At 47.1% G+C, this 19,486-nt stretch overlaps 1 protein-coding gene across 1 annotated transcript in view; it reads left to right on the top strand.

The window, feature by feature from the left end:
* The first annotated feature begins 8,833 nt into the window (after positions 1–8,833).
* Positions 8,834–19,486, top strand: part of LOC145353070 (interferon-induced GTP-binding protein Mx3-like) — a 39,058-nt gene continuing 28,405 nt past the window's right edge. The window contains exons 1-2 of the mRNA XM_080203412.1: positions 8,834–8,952; positions 16,134–16,326. Of these exons, the coding sequence (XP_080059538.1) occupies positions 8,857–8,952; positions 16,134–16,326 (289 nt within the window). The 5' untranslated portion in view covers positions 8,834–8,856. The remainder of the gene's footprint in view (positions 8,953–16,133; positions 16,327–19,486) is intronic.

Genomic DNA, 19,486 nt, shown 5'->3' on the forward strand with positions numbered 1-19,486 from the left:
GCCAGTACACCATACGCCTTCTTGACCACATCCTGCACCTGCAAGGCCGATTTAAGAGTCCTGTGGACCCGGACCCCAAGATCCTTCTGTTCTTCAACACTGCTAAGACTCCTGCCCTTGGTAGTGTACTCATTCATCCCATTGGTCCTGCCAAAATGGACCACTACACATTTATCCGCGTTGAAGTCCATCTGCCATTTCTCTGCCCAGTCTTGCATCCTATTTATGTCCTGCTGCAACTTCTGACATCCCCCCAGACCATCCACAACACCACCGACCTTTGTGTCATTGGCAAACTTACTAACCCATCCCTCCACTTCCTCACCTAGGTCATTTATGAAAATGACAAACAGCAAGGGTCCTAGAACAGATCCCTGGGGCACTCCACTGGTGACCGACCTCCATGCAGAAAAAGACCCATCCACAACCACTCTCTGCCTTCTGCAGGTGAGCCAGTTCTGAATCCACCAGGCCAAAGCCCCTTGGATCCCATGCCCTCTCACCTTCTCAAGAAGTCTTGCATGGGGGACCTTATCAAACGCCTTGAAGTAATTCTTGCATCTAGACAAGAATTTGACAATTGAACAGAAATTTATCACTGCCTCATGCTCAGCGATATTGTTAATATATTAACAAAAAATTACTATGGTTGGTATATATCACAAAAAGTGGGGTATTCGGGGGTTAGCCAAGTGGTCGGGGCAATCAGGTTAGAGGTAGTTTGGTGAGGGGGAAGGGGGGCAGGTGTGCCCCTGGAGGAATTTTCATTGTAACTTCATTGCAGTGTTAATATAAGCCTACTTGTAGCACTAATAAATAAACTTTAAAGTAGGGTTGTGTTGGTGGGGGAACTCATATGATTTGCTGATAGTTGGGCCAGGGAGTAGCTGGGCGTTTTTGAGGCGGTTAGTTGTATCGTGACCCACATGCTAGACTAGATTTTAACCTGCGTAATCCCGTAGATACCCCTGTCCCAGTCTTCCCCGAGCCCTTATCAATATATTATTCCATCACTATTAGTGGTCGAATTAAAAACCATCATCTTTTGAAGCTTTTTGAAAAAAAAATTACATTCTATAATTATTTCATTGCTCTATTAATTGTTGTTTGATTTAACGCTAGTTTCACATTCGTTTCCAGATAATGATTTGTCCATCAAGCTGAATTGAATGCAGAAATGTGGGTCGGAAAATCAGAACATACTAGGAAACGAAACTGTACCGACAAGTCATGTGATTCCTGAGAAAAGAAATCGAAACGTACGAGAGAATTACTGGTGCAGTCTTCAGAGCTACGCAAATACCGACAAGTCAATTTCTGCGGTCGGAGTTCTTGCTAAATTTCCCTGGAAGACCAGATCTTCCGCCCCTGTTGCTAATCTCAGCATCCAAAGGAAAATCATCAAAGCCCGAAGCTATCTCAAGACTCCGGTAGGAAAAGCAAGATTACAGATCCTCTGCAATCCACCCCTCTCCTCGCCGCTTTAGACCCGTGAGTATAACTGATTTGATTTGACTTGATTTATTATTGTCATCAGCAGCGTTGTGATTACAATCAATGAGACTAGGATTGTTAACCATTAGCAGGTTACATGTGGCATATTCCCATGTTGTTGGCAATCCCCCCCACACTTTTCTGCTGAAGTTCAATGTATTTGGGCATCTTTATTTTCTCTCTCTCTCTCTGATAGGAAATTGGGAGGTACTGTAATTGTTTTCGTTCTTTTGGGTGGGCAGAACCAAGGAAACAAACTTAAATTACGTTCGGACAAAGAAAAAGGGGGCGGCTCCCCAAAAGGAGGGGGAACGGCCCGAACAGAAACAAAAAGTACAAAGGAAACGTAAGACGAGTCAAATCAAAATGTAATTGTCGGGGTCTATAAGGCATCTCAGCCCCTGCAGTGCCCAACGGGCACGGAAACTGTAATTGTTTTCACACACACACAGATTGCTCCGTCTACTAATTTACTGGAGCTGCGAAACTATTTAAAACCAAGTGTTTTTTTTAAGATGCAGTTCAATCTGTGACATGAGGTGCCGGGGGAACCCTATTTCTAATGGATGGGTTAATCACCAGATGTAGACATGATATGAATGCTTCGTTTGCCGGTTGTTATTGCCATAATAACCTCTATCCTATCCATCCCATTCATCATCTTATACGTCTCAATGAGATCTCCCCTCATTCTTCTAAACTCTAACGAGCACAAGCCTAGTTTATTCAGCCTCTCCTCATAGCTCAACCCCCTCAACTCCGGCATCAGCCTAGTAAACCTCCCCTGCACTCCCTCCAAGGCCAAAATATCCTTGCGTAAGTGCGGCAACCAAAACTGCACACACTACTCCAGCTGCGGCCTCACCAATGCCCTATACAGCCGCAGCAAGACCTCCCTACTTTTATATTCAATCCCCCTCGCTATGAAGGCCAGCATCCCATTCGCCTTCCTGACCACCTGCTGCACCTGCAGGCTGGGTTTTTGCGACTCATGCACAAGGACCCCGAGGTCCCTCTGCACCGTCGCCTGCTGCAGTTTTTCGCCACTTAAGTAATAGTCCTTCCTACCATTATTCCTACCAAAGTGGACCACCTCGCACTTGCCAACATTAAATTCCATTTGCCAGTTCCTGGCCCATTCGCCCAGCCTATCTAGATCCTTCTGCAGACTCTCCACACCCTCCGCGCAATTTGCCGTTCCACCAATCTTGGTGTCATCAGCAAATTTTGACACCATACACTCGGTTCCCTCCTCCAGATCATCTATATAAATGGTAAATAGCTGAGGCCCCAGCACCGACCCCTGGGGCACTCCACTAGTCACCAACCACCAATCCGAATAGCACCCATTGACCCCCACTCTCTGCCTCCTATTTGACAGCCAATCCTCTATCCACGCTAACACCCCATCCCCAACTCCATGTCCCCTGACCTTCTGCAATAACCTCTTGTGAGGTATCTTGTCAAACGCCTTCTGAAAATCAAGAAAGACCACATCCACCGGCTCTCCTCTATCCACCGCCCTAGACACATCCTCATAGAACTCAATAAATTTGTCAGACACAACTTCCCCTTAACGAAACCGTGCTGCGTCTGCTCTATCAAGCAATTCCCCTCAAGATGCCTCGCTAATTCCTCCTTGATGACGGATTCTAACATTTTACCTACAACAGACGTTAAACTAACCGGCCTATAATTCCCTGCCTGTTGCCTGGCACACTTCTTAAAGAACGGCGTAACATTAGCCGTTTTCCAATCTTCCGGCACTTCCCCGGAATCCAGCGACGTTTGGAAAATAACCACCAAGGCATCCACTATCACCTCCGTCATTTCTTTCAGAACCCTTGGATGCATTCCATCCGGTTCTGGGGACTTGTCCACAATCAGTCCCTCCAGTCTGTCGAGCACCGCCTCTCTAGTAAAAATAATGTTATTGAGACCCTCCTGTCCTACCATCTTTCCATCGCTAACACCTGGCAAATTATTCACGTCCTCCTCCGTGAAGACCGAAACAAAAAAGTTATTCAAGACCTCAGCCATTTCCCCATCCCTTACCACTAAGTCCCCCCTCTCATCCTCTAAGGGTCCAACGTTAACCCTAGCCAGCCTCTTCCTTTTTATATATTTATAAAAACTCTTGCTATCCTTTTTTATATTAAGCGCTAGCCCAGCTTCATAGTTTATCCTACCCTTCTTTATCAACTTCTTTGTCAATCTTTGTTGACTTTTAAACCTCTCCCAATCCTCTTCTCGCCCACTACTCTTGGCTACTCTAAACGCCTCCGCTTTTAATTTAACACTTTCCTTCACCTCCTTCGTTATCCACGGCTTATTACCTCTCCTCCTACGGTCCTTTTTAACTATCGGAATAAATTTCTGTTGAGCACCAAGAAAGATCTCCTTAAAGATCCTCCACTGCTCCTCAGCAGAGCTACCTTCCAACGTGCTCCCCCAGTCAACATTCGCCAATTCTTCTCTCATCCTTCCGTACTCCCCTCTGTTCAAACAAAGGACGCATGTCCGGGAACCCACTTTCTTCTCCTCCATCCGCACCAGAAACTCCACCATACAATGATCACTCTCCCCAAGAGTCCCTAATTCTACCCTCCTTGTTACATAACACCAGATCCAAGATAGCTCGCTCCCTCGTCAGCTCCAACACACACTGTTCAAGGAAACTATCCCGGCAGCATTCCAAGAACTCCTCCTCGAGCCCACCGCGTCCAACATGGGTTGGCCAATCAATATGTAGATTGAAATCCCCCATAATTATCGCCGTTCCATTCCTGCACACCACACTTATTTGCGCGTTAACAGCCCACCCCACCTCCAGATCATTATTCGGGAGCCTATAGACGATACCCACCAGCATCTTCCTCCCTTTGCTGTTCCTAATCTCCACCCACAACAATTCCACTTTCTCCTCTTTGGTTCCTATATCATCCCTTGCTACCACCCTGATGCTATCCTTAATCAGCAGAGCTACGCCCCCCCCTTTTTCCTCCCGCCTATCCTTCCTAAACACTTGATACCCCTGTACATTCAGCTCCCAGTCCCTATCACCTTGCAGCCACGTCTCTGTAATGGCCACCAGATCATATCCATTTGTGCTGATCTGCGCCACCAGCTCATCCATTTTATTCCGAATGCTTCGTGCATTTAGATAAAGTGCCTTCATCCCAGCCTTCACCTGGACCCTATTTGCCAGAACGCCACCAACCATACTCACGCCCCCTACTCCCTTTATTATTGGGACATCCTCGGCCTCTTCCCTTATTTGTACCCTCTCCTTAACTTTAGACCCCGTAATGTCACCTACCCTCGCCCCCCTCCCCTCCCCCCCAATTAGTTTAAAGCCCTATCTACAGTCCTATTTACACGATTCGCCAGGACTCTGGTCCCAGCACGGTTCAGACTAACCTCATCCCACCTGAACAGGTCCCACCTACCCCAATACTGGTGCCAATGCCCCATAAATTCAAACCCATTCCTCCCACACCAATCCCTGAGCCACCCATTCACTTCCTTAATCTTATCAACCTTACGCCCGTCTGCACTCAGTTCAGGCAGTAGTCCAGAGATAACCACCTTGTCGGTTCTACTTTTTAATTCCATTCCCAGCTTTTCATACTCCCTCCCCAGATCCTCAGTTTGCACTTTGCCTACGTCGTTGGCACCCACATGTACCACAACGACCGGATTCTCACCCTCCCACTCCAGGTTCCTCTGCAGCCCAGATGCGACATCCCAGACCCGAGCACCAGGCAGACAACACACCCTTCTGTGCACTTTGTCATTGTGACAAAGGACATTGTCAATACCCTTAACCCCACTGTCCCCAATTACGACTACGTTCCTTTTCACCTTCTCTTCGCCTATATCCTGCGTCTGCATCACTGTACTGTGTGCAGTTTGCTCACCAACCTCACCTCCCTCATTCTTGTCCACACTGGAAGCAAGAACCTCAAACCTGTTATGCAGATTGAGAGGCTGAGGCATCCGGTCCCCACCCTCTTTCCTCCGGCCCCCACCCTCCTTCCTCCTCTCAGCAGCCCCCTCTTGTTCCTGACCCTTAGAGTTAGCCAGTCTAGGGGGGGTGGATGTCTCTTGCATCCCATTGGCAATGGCACCCTCTCTCCAACTGGCAAACGAAGCATTCATATCATGTCTACATCCGGTGATTAACCCATCCATTAGAAATAGGGTTCCCCTGGCACCTAATGTCACAGATTGAACTGCATCTTAAAAAAAACACTTGGTTTTAAATAGTTTCGCAGCTCCAGTAAATTAGCGGATGGAGCAATCTGTGTGTGTGAAGAGGTGGAGAGACTCTTCCCACTCAGAAAGGACAGTAGGACTAGGGGGCACAGCCTCAAGATAAAGGGGGGGCGGTTTAGAACGGAGTTGAGGAGGAACTTCTTCACTCAAAGGGTGGTGAATCTCTGGAATTCTCTGCCTGTTGAAGTGGTGGAGGCTGCCTCGCTAAATATATTTAAGACGTGGGTTGATGGGTTTTTGATAAGCAAGGGGATTAAGGGTTATGGGGAGAGGGCGGGAATGTGGAACTGAGACACGACAGATCAGCCATGATCTTATTGAATGGCGGGACAGGCTCGAAGGGCCAGATGGCCTACTCCTGCTTCTATTTCTTATGTTCTTATAATTGTGATGCGCTGAAGCACCAAAGGAACAGGTTCCTCAGGGTAAAATGTACTTCACAGGAAATTAGAAAAATAATCTGAATCATATTGCTGCAGCAATTCTCTTTTACCTTATTTATAGCAAGGTCTGACTCTTTGGAATTGTTGCCACCTTGTTCTGGCAAACAATGCTAAAATCCCCTTCCTGGACCCGCCCAGAGCTTACCCATGTCCCAGTCGTGCTGTTTGCGAATGTCTCCATGGCACCAGTTGTCATGGCTGTCACCTGCTGTGATAAATATCGCTTTGCTGATCCAGTTAGTCCAGCACAACAAGTGGTAATTCCTGTAAACATAGAATTCTACCGAGCAGGGAGGGGCGCTTTGCCCCATTGGGTCTGCACCGACTCTCTGACAGAGGGCATCCCACCCAGCTCTTAGCCCCGTAACCCCATGTATTTAACCCACTCATCCCCTGAGCCACACGTTTCTGGACCCTAAGGGGCAGTTTAACATGGCAATTTAACCTGCACGTCTTTGGACTGTGGGAGGAGACTGGAGCATCTGGAGGAAACAGGGAGAATGTGCAAACTCCACACAGTCACCCAAGCCGGGAATCGAACCCATGTTCCTGGTGCTGTGAGGCAGCAGTGCTAACCACTGTGCCACCGTGTTGCCCCAACCTGTTAACAACGTGTTTTGCCAGAGTGGGAATTCCGACTAGGTGATTATGATGCTGATGGTAATGTAAAGGTGGGTTGGGGATGGGCTGGTTACAGAGAATTTGTACCCCAATACCTAGAAGTAAAGTCCGTGGGTCGGATTCTCCCATTCCAGCCTAAGGCATTCAATTTTGACCTCTGTGTTTCTGAGCTGCATAGTGAGCCTTGGCTGAAGCTCACTACTTAAAAAGCCATTGTAGAAAGTGAGTTCAAAATAGCTGTGTGAAGTTCAAGGACAGAAGTATCCAGAATCAATGATGTTTCCCTGGATTTACTGCTAAGTGTAGTCAGGATGCTCCCCGCCCCTCTACCACCAATCCCCCACCCCCCTCCCTCCAGTCAAAAAGAAGAGGAGAACCATGCTATGCTTGATGGTGGATGCTGTTCCCCAATCTTGATCAAATTCAGGAGCAATCAGGTCAGGAATAAATGAGTACAGTTACAGAGTCATCTATGCTTGTGGTGCAGTTATCTCCCTATCTGTATCACCTCTCTCGCCCATCGTGGTGCTGCCCCCTTCCTCCATTCACACCCCAAGCCCTCCCCCAATAACTCTCTCTCAAGTGACTCCATCACTTCTTTTGCCCATTAAGTTTCTGCAGCTGCACCCTTCCTTCACAACTAGTACACTTCCTAACCCCTCTCTTTTTTCACCCACCACTGCCTCTCACCCTGATCCTCGTGCAGTACACTGCAGCCTGGGAGTTTTCTCTTTGTCTTTTTCCCCCAAAAGCATTGACTCGGGTGAGAAAAGAAAATTTCTATGATGGCTCGTTCGGCTGCACTGCTGGCTTTTCCTGCCACATTTTCAAACACACCCAAACGAACGCGGGTGGGGTGGCCCACGCCATCGCGCTGGTGGGGCGAGGCTGGAAAAAAAAAACAGCAACACAGGAGATGACGAGATCATGGAGTTGTTTCTAAAGGGGTGGGGTGTCCCATCCATCAATTTTTTGAGGTGTGGAGATGCCAGTGTTGGACTGGGGTGGGCACACTAAGAAGTCTCGCAACACCAGGTTAAAGTTCAATAGATTTATTTGGTAGCTCGAGCTTTCGGAGCACTGCTTCTTCATCAGGTGAGTGGAGAGTTGGGTTCACAAACGTGACCTATATAGACACACCTTGCAATTGAGTCTGTGTCTATATATGCCGTTTGTGAACCCAACTCTCTACTCACCTGATGAAGGAGCAGCATTCAATTTTTTAAAACAGGAATCCTCCCCCCACCCTGGATAAGTGAACTGCACCCACCCCACAAAAGAAGCTCCCCAGTGGATTCCACCACCACCACCACCCCCTCCTTCCCCGCGCTATCTCTGGCATTGTGCTGCAGTAGTGCCTTCGGGCAGTGCCAGGGAGCAGTTCCAGGAGGCAGTGCCAGGGTACTGCTTGGCCACGTTCTCTCCACTACCTCCCCCCCCCCTCCTTTTACCCCCAGCAGGTTCCCTTTCCATCATTCCCACCTTTTAAAAAGCACTTGTAAACCTGGCTGACATTATTTGCCAAATCATGGAAATTAGGCACTCGACCTTTTTGGCTATGTCAACGGCTTGGGGTGGGAAGAATTGGAAAACAAGATTCGCTTTTTTTTTGAGTACTTCTCTATTTTGTGTCCGGCTCACCATTTGCGCTCCTGGCAAACTCGGGTGCAAAATCACAGCAAGCATGATTGGCCAATGCCCAATCGCTATATTTTGTGCCTTGTAGTAGAAGAGAGCACAGGCGAGGGAGAGGACAGGCTGCCACTAACAGTCCAGCTGACAGGCGCAGAGGAGTACCTGAAGTTGGGTGGCCCACCAGAGTCCCCCTCGCTTGGAGGTGGAGAGATAGGGAACTCACAGATAGCTGGTGACACAATGACAGATATTTCTGGCGTAAGCAAGCTGATTGTGTTTCACCAATTATTGGTAAGATTGTACTTGTCAAGATTGATACCTCACCACAAATAACTCATAGCCAATTTGTTTACCAGACCCTTTGTATGTAGACGAAGAGCCTTGAATGATGTTAGAGGAAATGGCTGATTTCCGAGGGGACTTTATTGCGTCCACGGGTGCACGTTCTCAGCCACACACCAACATGGAGACTCACACTGCAGTAAGTCCACATCTGGCTAATCACACTGAGCATGAGCTGTAGGAACAACTACATTGGGTTTCATTAATTGTGGGATGTGGGCGTTGCTGGTTGGGCCTGCATTTATTGCCCATGGGCGGCATGGTGGCACAGTGGTTAGCACTGCTGTCTCACATCGCCAGGGACCTGGGTTCGATTCCCGGCTGGGGCCACTGCTTGTGTGGCGTTTGTACATTCTCCCCGTGTCTGCGTGGGTTTCCTCCAGGTGCTCCAGTTTCCTCTCCCAGCCCAAAGATGTGTGGGTTAGGTTGATTGGCCAAGCTAAACTGGTCCTAGCATCAGGGGATTAACGGGGTAGATCTTTGGGGTTGCAGGAATAGGCTGTGGGTGGGATTGTGGTCAGTGCAGACTCAAGGAACTGAATGGCTTCTTTCTGCACTGTAGGGATTCTGTGAGCAGACACTGGGAACAGGGACAGCTATATGAACTTCTACATTATGTTTATTTTTATTCATTGGTGGGATGTGGGTATTGCTGGATGGGCCAGCATTTATTGCCCTTCCCCAGGGCATTTAAGAGTCAACTATATTGCTATCTGTGTATAGATTTGGAATAGAACATAAGAACATAAGAAATAGGAGCAGGAGTAGGCCATCCAGCCCTTCGAGCCTGCCCCGCCATTCAATAAGATCATGGCTGATCTGTCGCTGCTCAGTTCCACTTTCCCGCCCTCTCCCCATAACCCTTAATCCCCTCTCCTATCAAAAACCCATCAACCCGCGTCTTAAAAATATTTAGCGAGGCAGCCTCCACCACTTCAACGGGCAGAGAATTCCAGAGATTCACCACCCTTTGAGTGAAAAAGTTCCTCCTCAACTCCGTTCTAAACCGCTCCCCTTTTATCTTGAGGCTGTGCCCCCTAATCCTGTTGTCTTTTTTGAGCGGGAAGAGTCTTTCCACCTCTATCCTATCCATCCCATTCATCATCTTATACGTCTCAGTGAGATCTCCTCTCATTCTTCTAAACTCTAACGAGTACAAGCCCAGTTTATTCAGCCTCTCCTCATAGCTCAACCCCCTCAACTCCGGTATCAGCCTAGTAAACCTCCTCTGCACTCCCTCCAAGGCCAAAATATCTTTGCGCAGGTGTGGCGCCCAAAAATGCACACAGTACTCCAGTTGCGGCCTCACCAATGCCCTATACAGCTGCAGCAAGACCTCCCTACTTTTATATTCAATCCCCCTCGCTATGAAGGCCAGCATCCCATTTGCCTTCCTGACCACCTGCTGCACCTGCAAGCTGGGTTTTTGCGACTCATGCACAAGGACCCCGAGGTCCCTCTGCACCGTCGCCTGCTGCAGTTTTTCGCCCCGTAAGTAATAGTCCTTCCTACCATTATTCCTACCAAAGTGGACCACCTCACATTTGCCAACATTAAATTCCATTTGCCATTTCCTGGCCCATTCGCCCAGCCTATCTAGATCCTTCTGCAGACTCTCACACCCTCCGCACAATTTGCCGTTCCCCCAATCTTGGTGTCATCAGCAAATTTCGACACCATACACTCGGTTCCCTCCTCCAGATCATCTATATAAATGGTAAAAAGCTGAGGCCCCAGCACCGACCCCTGGGGCACTCCACTAGTCACCATCCGCCAATCCGAATAGCACCCGTTGACCCCCACTCTCTGCCTCCTATTTGACAACCAATCCTCTATCCACGCTAACACCCTACCCGCAACTCCATGTCCCTCGACCTTCTGCAATAACCTCTTGTGAGGCACTTTGTCAAACGCCTTCTGAAAATCTAGAAAGACCACATCTACCGGCTCTCCTCTATCCACCGCCCTAGACACATCCTCATAGAACTCCAATAAATTTGTCAGACACGACTTCCCTTTAATGAAACCGTGCTGCGTCTGCTCTATCAAGCAATTCCCTTCAAGATGCCTCGCAATTTCCTCCTTAATGACAGATTCTAACATTTTACCTACCACAGACGTTAAACTAACCGGCCTATAATTCCCCGCCTTTTGCCTGGCACCCTTCTTAAACAACGGCGTAACATTAGCCGTTTTCCAATCATCCGGCACTTCCCCGGAATCCAGCGACGTTTGGAAAATAACCACCAAGGCATCCACTATCACCTCCGCCATTTCTTTCAGAACCCTTGGATGCATTCCATCCGGTCCTGGGGACTTGTCCACAATCAGCCCCTCCAGTCTGTCGAGCACCGCCTTTCTAGTAACAGTAATGTAATTAAGACCCTCCAGTCCTACCACCTTTCCATCGCTAACACCTGGCAAATTATTCACGTCCTCCTCCGTGAAGACAGAAACAAAAAAGTTATTCAATACCTTAGCCATATCCCCATCCCCTACCACTAGGTCCCCTTTCTCATCCTTTAAAGGACCAACATTCACCCTAGCCAGCCTCTTCCTTTTTATACATTTATAAAAACTCTTGCTATCCTTTTTTATATTAAGCGCTAGCCCAGCTTCATAGTTTCTCCTACCCTTCCTTATCAACTTCTTTGTCAATCTTTGTTGACATTTAAACCTCTCCCAATCCTCTTCTCGCCCACTACTCTTAGCTACTCTAAATTCCTCCGCTTTTAGTTTAACACTTTCCTTCACCTCCTTCGTTATCCACGGCTTATTACCTCTCCTCCTACTATCCTTTTTGACCATCGGAATAAATTTCCGTTGAGCACCAAGAAAGATCTCCTTAAAAATCCTCCACTGCTCCTCAACAGACCCTCCCTCCAACGTGCTCTCCCAGTCCACATTCGCCAATTCTTCTCTCATCCTACCGTACTCCCCTCTGTTCAAACAAAGGACGCGTGTCCGGGAACCCACTTTCTCCTCCTCCATCTGCACCAGAAACTCCACCATACAATGATCACTCTCCCCAAGAGGATCCTTCACCACAAGGTCCCTAATTCTACCCGCTTCATTACATAGCACCAGATCCAAGATAGCTCGCTCCCTCGTCGGCTCCAACACACACTGTTCGAGGAAACTATCCCGGCAGCATTCCAAGAACTCTTCCTCGAGCCCCCCACGTCCAACATGGGTCGACCAATCAATATGCAGATTGAAATCCCCCATAACTACGGCCGTCCCATTCCTGCACGCCGCACTTATTTGCGCGTTAACAGCCCGCCCCATCTCCAGATCATTATTCGGGGGCCTATAGACGACACCCACCAGCGTCTTCCTCCCTTTGCTGTTCCTAATCTCCACCCACAACGATTCCACCCTCTGCTCCTTGGCTCCAATATCATCCCTTGCTACCACCGTGATGCTATCCTTAATCAGCAGAGCTACGCCCCCCGCTTTTCCCTCCTGCCTATCCTTCCTAAACACTTGATAGCCCTGTACATTCAGTTCCCAGTCCCTGTCACCCTGAAGCCACGTCTCTGTAATGGCCACCAGATCGTATCCATTTGTGTCGATCTGCGCCACCAGCTCATCCACTTTATTCCGAATGCTTCGTGCATTCAGATAAAGTGCTTTCACCCCAGCCTTCACCTGGACCCTATTTGCCGCAACGCCACCAACTATACCCACACCCCCTACTCCCTCTATTATTGGGACATCCTCGGCCTCTTCCCTTACATGTACACTCTCCTTAACTTTAGTCCTCGTAAGGTCACCTACCCTCGCACCCTCCCCCCCGCCCTAATTAGTTTAAAGCCCTGTCTACAGTCCTCTTTACTCGATTCGCCAGCACTCTGGTCCCAGCACGGTTCAGACCAACCCCATCCCGCCCGAACAGGTCCCACCTACCCCAATACTGGTGCCAATGCCCCATAAATTCAAACCCATTCCTCCCACACCAATCCCTGAGCCACCCATTCACTTCCTTAATCTTATCAACCCTACGCCCATCTGCACACGGTTCAGGCAGTAGCCCAGAGATAACCACCTTGTCGGTTCTACTTTTTAATTCCATTCCCAGCTTTTCATACTCCCTCCCCAGATCCTCAGTCTGCATTTTGCTTACGTCGCCGGCACCCACATGAACCACAACGACCGGATTCTCACCCTCCCACTCCAGGTTCCTCTGCAGCCCAGCTGCGACATCCCGTACGCGAGCACCAGGCAGACAACACACCCTTCTGTGCACTTTGTCATTGTGACAAAGGACAGTGTCAATACCCTTCACCCCACTATCCCCAATCACTACTACGTTCCTTTTCCCTTTCTCTTTGCCTATGTCCTGCTGCATCACTGTACCGTGTGCAGCTTGCTCACCAACCTCACCTGCTTCGTTCTCGTCCAGCCTGGAAGCAAGAACCTCAAACCTGTTATGCAGATTAAGAGGCTGAGGCCTCCGCTCCTCACCCCCCTTCCTCCTCCCAGCAGCCCCCTCTTGTCCCTGACCCTTAGAGTTAGCCAGTCTAAGGGGGGTGGATGTCACTTGCACCCCATTGACAATGGCACCCTCTCTCCCCCTGATGAGCCTCAGTGTCTGTAGCTCAGAGGCCAGCTCATTTACCCTGAGCTGGAGCTCCTCCAGCAACCTGCACTTACTGCAGACATGGTCACTGGGATGAACCCTGGGGTCTACCAGTTCCCACATCATACAGAAACCACACATCACATGCCCCTCCATTATTCACTGTAGTAGTTTTGAAAAAATTTTTTTTGTTTTTTTGTTTTTTTTGTTTTATTTTTTGTTTTTCAAACGAACTCACCTGTCCTTTTTTCCTTCCAGCCCTTTTTGATATTAAGCCCTAGTAGCTCACTCTGCTTCCCGCTCAGACGCTGCCCGCTGTCTACACCAGGCCTCCTTTTAAACCTGGCGCTGATTTAAAGCTGATGTCCCACAACTGCCTGCTAACCACTCCCTCAGAATTCTTAAAGCAGTAAATACAATAAATAAATGCTTTAAACAGTTCTACAAAGAACAAAGTGCTTTAAACTTATTTTAAACAGGTTTTTAACAGGTAAAATCTTAGCTCTCTCTCTGCTCCTTCACTCGTTTGCTCCAGCAAACAATGAATCATGTATAGGACCACAGATTTCCTTCCCAAAAGGACATTAGTGAACCAGATGGATTTTTTCAACAATCCACAATGGTTTTCTGGCCACCATTAGACTTTCAATTCCACGTTTTCATTGAATTCAGAAGTCACCATCTGCTATGGTGGGATTTGAACACAGGTCCCCAGAGCGTTACCCTGTGTCTCTGGATTATTAGTCCAGTGACAATACCACTACACCACTGCCAGCAGGTGGAAGACGGTGGGGTGGAGATGCTGTTCTCTCTGAGCTAGAGATGGCAAAGCTTAGGATTATCGCTGGGTAGTTGTCCTGGGGAGCTGATGCCAGTGGCATTAAATGCAAAGGAAAGTTACAAACTCCCTCGTTTTCCTGTAACTGAGGTTAAATTCTCTGCTAATTCCCCATCCACCTGCCTAGTGAGCCAGTTGCTGACTTGCACCTTGCTAGATCTGATGATGGCATGCTGATACCAGGTTCCAGTCATGCTTCATTTTTAGTAACTTCCATGACCTCCAACCCATCTATTCTTAACTGGTAAAATCATCCTTCCACCACCACCACAACAACCCCCCCACCACCCACATCCCCCCCTCCCCCTCACACCCCCAAATCACTATCGGAAGTGTCTTCCTATAGTGTTCTTGACAAGCAGCATCATTAGATCAGAGCTCATCTTTTTAGTGTTTCATTTGTTCCTGATCCAACTCCCTAAAGACACCTCTTCTCCAATCTGCTGACGGAGCAATATTGCAAAACATAATCCTAAAGTTTTCATCACATTACAGCTTCACCCAATCCAAAGCTTCGTTCTTTTTTTTTCCTTCCATTTCTAGCATTTTTACAACAAATAACACAAACACCTATTTTAACTTTCTGATGATACTGCTCACAAAAATATCCAGGATGTTAATTTTTCAATTTGTAGAGCCTCTACATTCATCCCAGAAGCTTGGCAACACTACCATCAGGCCATGCCCATTCCCAACTTGGCAACTGTACTACTGGGACATGTCCATCCCTAGTTTGGCAACTTTGGGACTTGACTAATTGATGGCTTGAGTTATAAGGAAAGGTTGGATAGACTGGGACCTTTTTCTCTGGAGCGTAGAAGGATGAGGGGTGATCTTATGGAGGTCTATAAAATAATGAGGGACGTAGAGCATCTAGATAGTCAGGTTGGGGAGTCTAAAACTAGAGGGCATAGTTTAAGGTGAGAGAGGAGAAGTACAAAATGTCCAGGGTGGTCAGTGCTTGGAACAAGCTGCCAGAGGTAGTAGTAGAGGCGGATACAATTTTGACTTTTAAAAAACATTTAGACAATTACATAGGTAAAACGGGAATAGAGGGATATGGACCAAATGAGGGCAATTGGGATGAGTTTAGGGATTTTAAAAAAAAAGGGCAGCATGGACAAGTTGGGTCAAAGGGCCTGTTTCCATGTTGTAAACCTCTATGACTCTACCATCAGAACCTGTCCATCCCTAGCTTGGTGATTGGACTATGTCCAGATTCAGCTTGGAACAATGTTGCCAGAGAATATTTTTTAAAATGTATTAATGAGATGTGGGCATCATTGGAAAAGCCAAATACAGCGCTGTCCATGAGAAGCTGGCAGTGAGCTCCCTTCTTGGCAACTGAGTGTCTTGCTAGGCCATTTCAGAGGACAATTAAGAGTCCATCACACTTAGGTCTGGAGTTCTAAGTGGTTCAGACTGGCAGATTCCAATCCCTAAAGGATGTTAGTGAGCCTGATGGGTTTTTAATGACAAGCAGGAGTTTTCATAGTTCCATTAATGATGTTAGTATTTTGTCTTATAGGTCCTTGCCACAGAGAGCTGTGAGGGCAGAATCCTTGTATATATTTAAGGCTGAAGTAGATAGATTTTTGATCAGTAAAGGAATCAAGGGTTGTGGGGAAAGGACAGGAAAGTGGACATGATGAATGTCTGATCACCATGATCCTGTTGAATGGCGGAACAGACTTGAGGGGCCAAATGGCCTTTCCTTGTTCCTATTTCTTATTAGGGTCTTATTAAAATATTTAAACTCCCACTGAGGATCTTATAGACCATTTATCCAGGCCTCGAGATTATATTTTAATATAATCACACTGCAGCAATGCCCAGTAAGTAATGTGGCAATTATGCAAAACCTATCACTGTAGTGTAAACTTTGCTTTTGATTTTTCAGGCCATGGATGCAGTACTGTACAATCACTATGAAGAGAAGGTTCGTCCCTGTATTGATCTGATAGACTCGCTGAGAGCCTTGGGTGTGGATCAGGACCTATCTCTGCCGGCCATCGCTGTAATTGGAGACCAGAGCTCTGGGAAGAGCTCTGTCCTTGAGGCATTGTCTGGAGTAGCTCTTCCTCGGGGTAGCGGTAAGAAAGTTCCCAATATTAACTACCCAAGTCTCTTTCTATCTCCACTCTCCTACCCCCGTCCCCTTATTTCCTTACTGGAGTTACCTCGGTCAGTTAGCTTCCATCATTACAAGTCCAGTCTCATGCAGCAATCACCAGATTTGTTAAACCCCATGAATGCGTACAGAATTTGATCCTTTGCATCAGGAATGAGGCATTGGAGGAAACTGATGTTCCTTTGAAAAGGAGTGGATGGGGATGGAGGGATATCTTCTGGGGCCTGGCTTCAAGTCGAGGGCAGGGTGAATTTATTAAAATATTGGAAACTTACATGATTTAATCCTGTTTCTCAAGGAAAAGGCCCACAGAGTTGGGCAATAAATGCTAGTGATGCCCACATCACACAAACAAGCCTGCTTTGCTATTCAATAAGATTATGGCTGAACTTGATTGTAATTTCAGCCCCACACAAACCTCCCTGTTTACCTTTCACTCCCTTGCTTATCAATAATCTATCTATCTCTGAATGCCTTGCCTCAAAGGACCTCAAAAGTTCACCAAGGAATGCTCTCAAACACCACAATATAAAAGTACAAAAATAATTGAAATGGTTAATGGGATGGAGCCCTCTACCAGAAGGGCTGGACCACAATAGGCGGAAATTTCAGCTTTGGTTAGATTCCATTGACAGCTTCCTGTTGAGTTCCAGGGGGCAATGCACTGGCATTAGCTGGAGGTGCAGTGCAGATTTACCAGGATCTAAATTTAGAAGAGGTCAATTATGAGGGTAGTCTTCATAAACTAGGCTGGTTTTCCCTTGAATACAGACCATTAAAAAGTGAAATGATTGAAATGTGAAAAGAACAACATCCTGAGGGTTACCGTTGACCAGAAACTGAACTGGATATAAATACTGTGACTACAAGAGCAGGTCAGAGGCTGGGAATCCTGCAATGAGTAATTCACCTGAGTCATAAGAACGTAAGAACTAGAAGCAGGAGTGGGCCATCTGGCCCCTCGAGCCTGCTCCGCCACTCAATAAGATCATCGCTGATCTTTTCATGGGCTCAGCTCCACTTACCCACCCACTCATCATAATCCTTAATTCCTTTACTGTTCAAAAATTTATCTATCTTTGCCTTAAAAACATTCAATGAGGTAGCCTCAACTGTTTCACTGGGCAGGGAATTCCACAGATTCACAACCCTTTGTGTGAAGAAGTTCCTCCTCAACTCAGTCCTAAATCTCGTCCCCCTTATTTTGAGGCCATGCCCCCTAGTTCTAGTTTCACCCGCCAGTGGAAGCAACTTCCCTGCTTCTATCTTATCTATTCCCTTTATAATCCTTTGTTTCTATAAGATCTCGCCTCATTCTTCTGAATTCCACTGAGTATAGCCCCAGTCTACTCAGCCTCTCCTCATAATCCAACCCTCTCAACTCCGGAATCAACCTAGTGAATCTCCTCTGCACCCCCTCCAGTGCCAGTATATCCTTTCTCAAGTAAGGAGACCAAAACTGTACACAGTACTCCAGGTGTGGCCTCACCAGCACCTTATACAGCTGCAACATAATCTTGTTGTTTTTAAACTCCATCCCTCTAGCAGTGAAGGACAAAATTCCATTTGCCTTCTTAATTACCTGCTGCACCTGCAAACCAACTCCTTGAAATTCCTGCACAAGGTCACCCAGGTCCCTCTGCACAGCAGCATGCTGCAACTTTTTCCATTTAAATAATAGTCCATTTTGCTGTGATTTCTCCCAAAATGGATGACCTCACATTTACCAATATTGTACCAGACTCTGCCAGACTCTTGCCCACTCACTTAAACTATCTATATCCCTTTGCAGACTTTCAGCCTCATCTGTACACTTTGCTCTGCCACTCATCTTAGTGTCATCTGTGAATTTTGGCACACTACATTTAGTCCCCAACTCCAAATCATCTAGGTAAATTGTAAATAATTGTGGTTCCAACACTGATGCTTGAGATACACCACTGGTCACTGCCAACCAGAAAATATCCATTTACCCCCCGCTGTTTGCTTTCTGTTAGTTGACCAATCCTCTATCCATGCTCATACATTATCCGTAATACTGTGCATCTTTATTTTATGTAGCAGTCTTTGGCACCTTGTCAAACGCCTTCTGGAAATCCAGATACACCACATCCTCAGGTTCCCCACTGTCCACTGCACAAGTAATGTTCTCAAAGAATTCCACCAAATTATTCAAACATGACCTTTCCTTCATGAACCCATGCTGCATCTTAGCAATGGAACAATTTATACCCAGATGTCTCTCCCAAGGTCTATCCACCTTTCATAGGGTACAAGTCAGGAGTGTGATGGAACTTGCCTGGATGAGTGCAACTCAAGAAGGTCCACATCACATAGGATAAAGAAGCCCACTTGATGGCCATCTCCTTCCACCAGGTTAAACACTCACCAATTCACCACTGACACACAGTGGTAGCAGCGTGCACCCTCTACAAGATGCACCGCAGCAATTCACAAAAGCTCCTTTGACAGCACCTTCCAAATCTGTGACCTTTAGCACCTAGAAGGAGAAGTGTAGCAGATTCATGGGAACACCAGCATCTCATGCAGGTTCCCCTCCAAGTCACACACCATACTGACTTGGAATGAAATCAGTCGATCCTGCCCTGTCGTTGGGTCAAAATCCTGGAACATCCTAACAGTACTGTGTGTCGTTCAAACAGCCCACCATCAGTTCCTGAGGGGCAGTTTGGGATGGACAATAAATACTGGATTAGCCAGCGATGCCCCCACAAATACATTTTAAAAATGATTAAACAAGTTGTTGATAGAAGTTATTTCCCAGTGAGGGAGTCCAGTACAATGGGTCATATCCTTAAAATGAACACTTGGCCTTAGGGTGATGTCAGGTAGTAACTCCTCACACAAAGTCAATGGGAATTTGGAACTCACCCCATTTAAGAACTGTTGAGGCTTGAGGTCCATTGGAAAATTCTAGACTGCAATCGGGAGAGTTTGGTCAGGTAAGGTCTATGATTAATTTGGCATCATGTTCGGCCCAATATTGTAGGCCGAAGGGCCTGCTCCTGTGCTGTACTGTTCTATGTGCCAATCCTAGGTAGACATAAGATATGGATCACGTTAATCTAAATTGAACTATAGAACAGTTGTGAGGGGCTGAA

This window comes from Carcharhinus amblyrhynchos, chromosome 15, assembly GCF_965287045.1.
Source record: "Carcharhinus amblyrhynchos chromosome 15, sCarAmb.v2.hapA, whole genome shotgun sequence".
Classification (NCBI taxonomy): domain Eukaryota; kingdom Metazoa; phylum Chordata; class Chondrichthyes; order Carcharhiniformes; family Carcharhinidae; genus Carcharhinus; species Carcharhinus amblyrhynchos.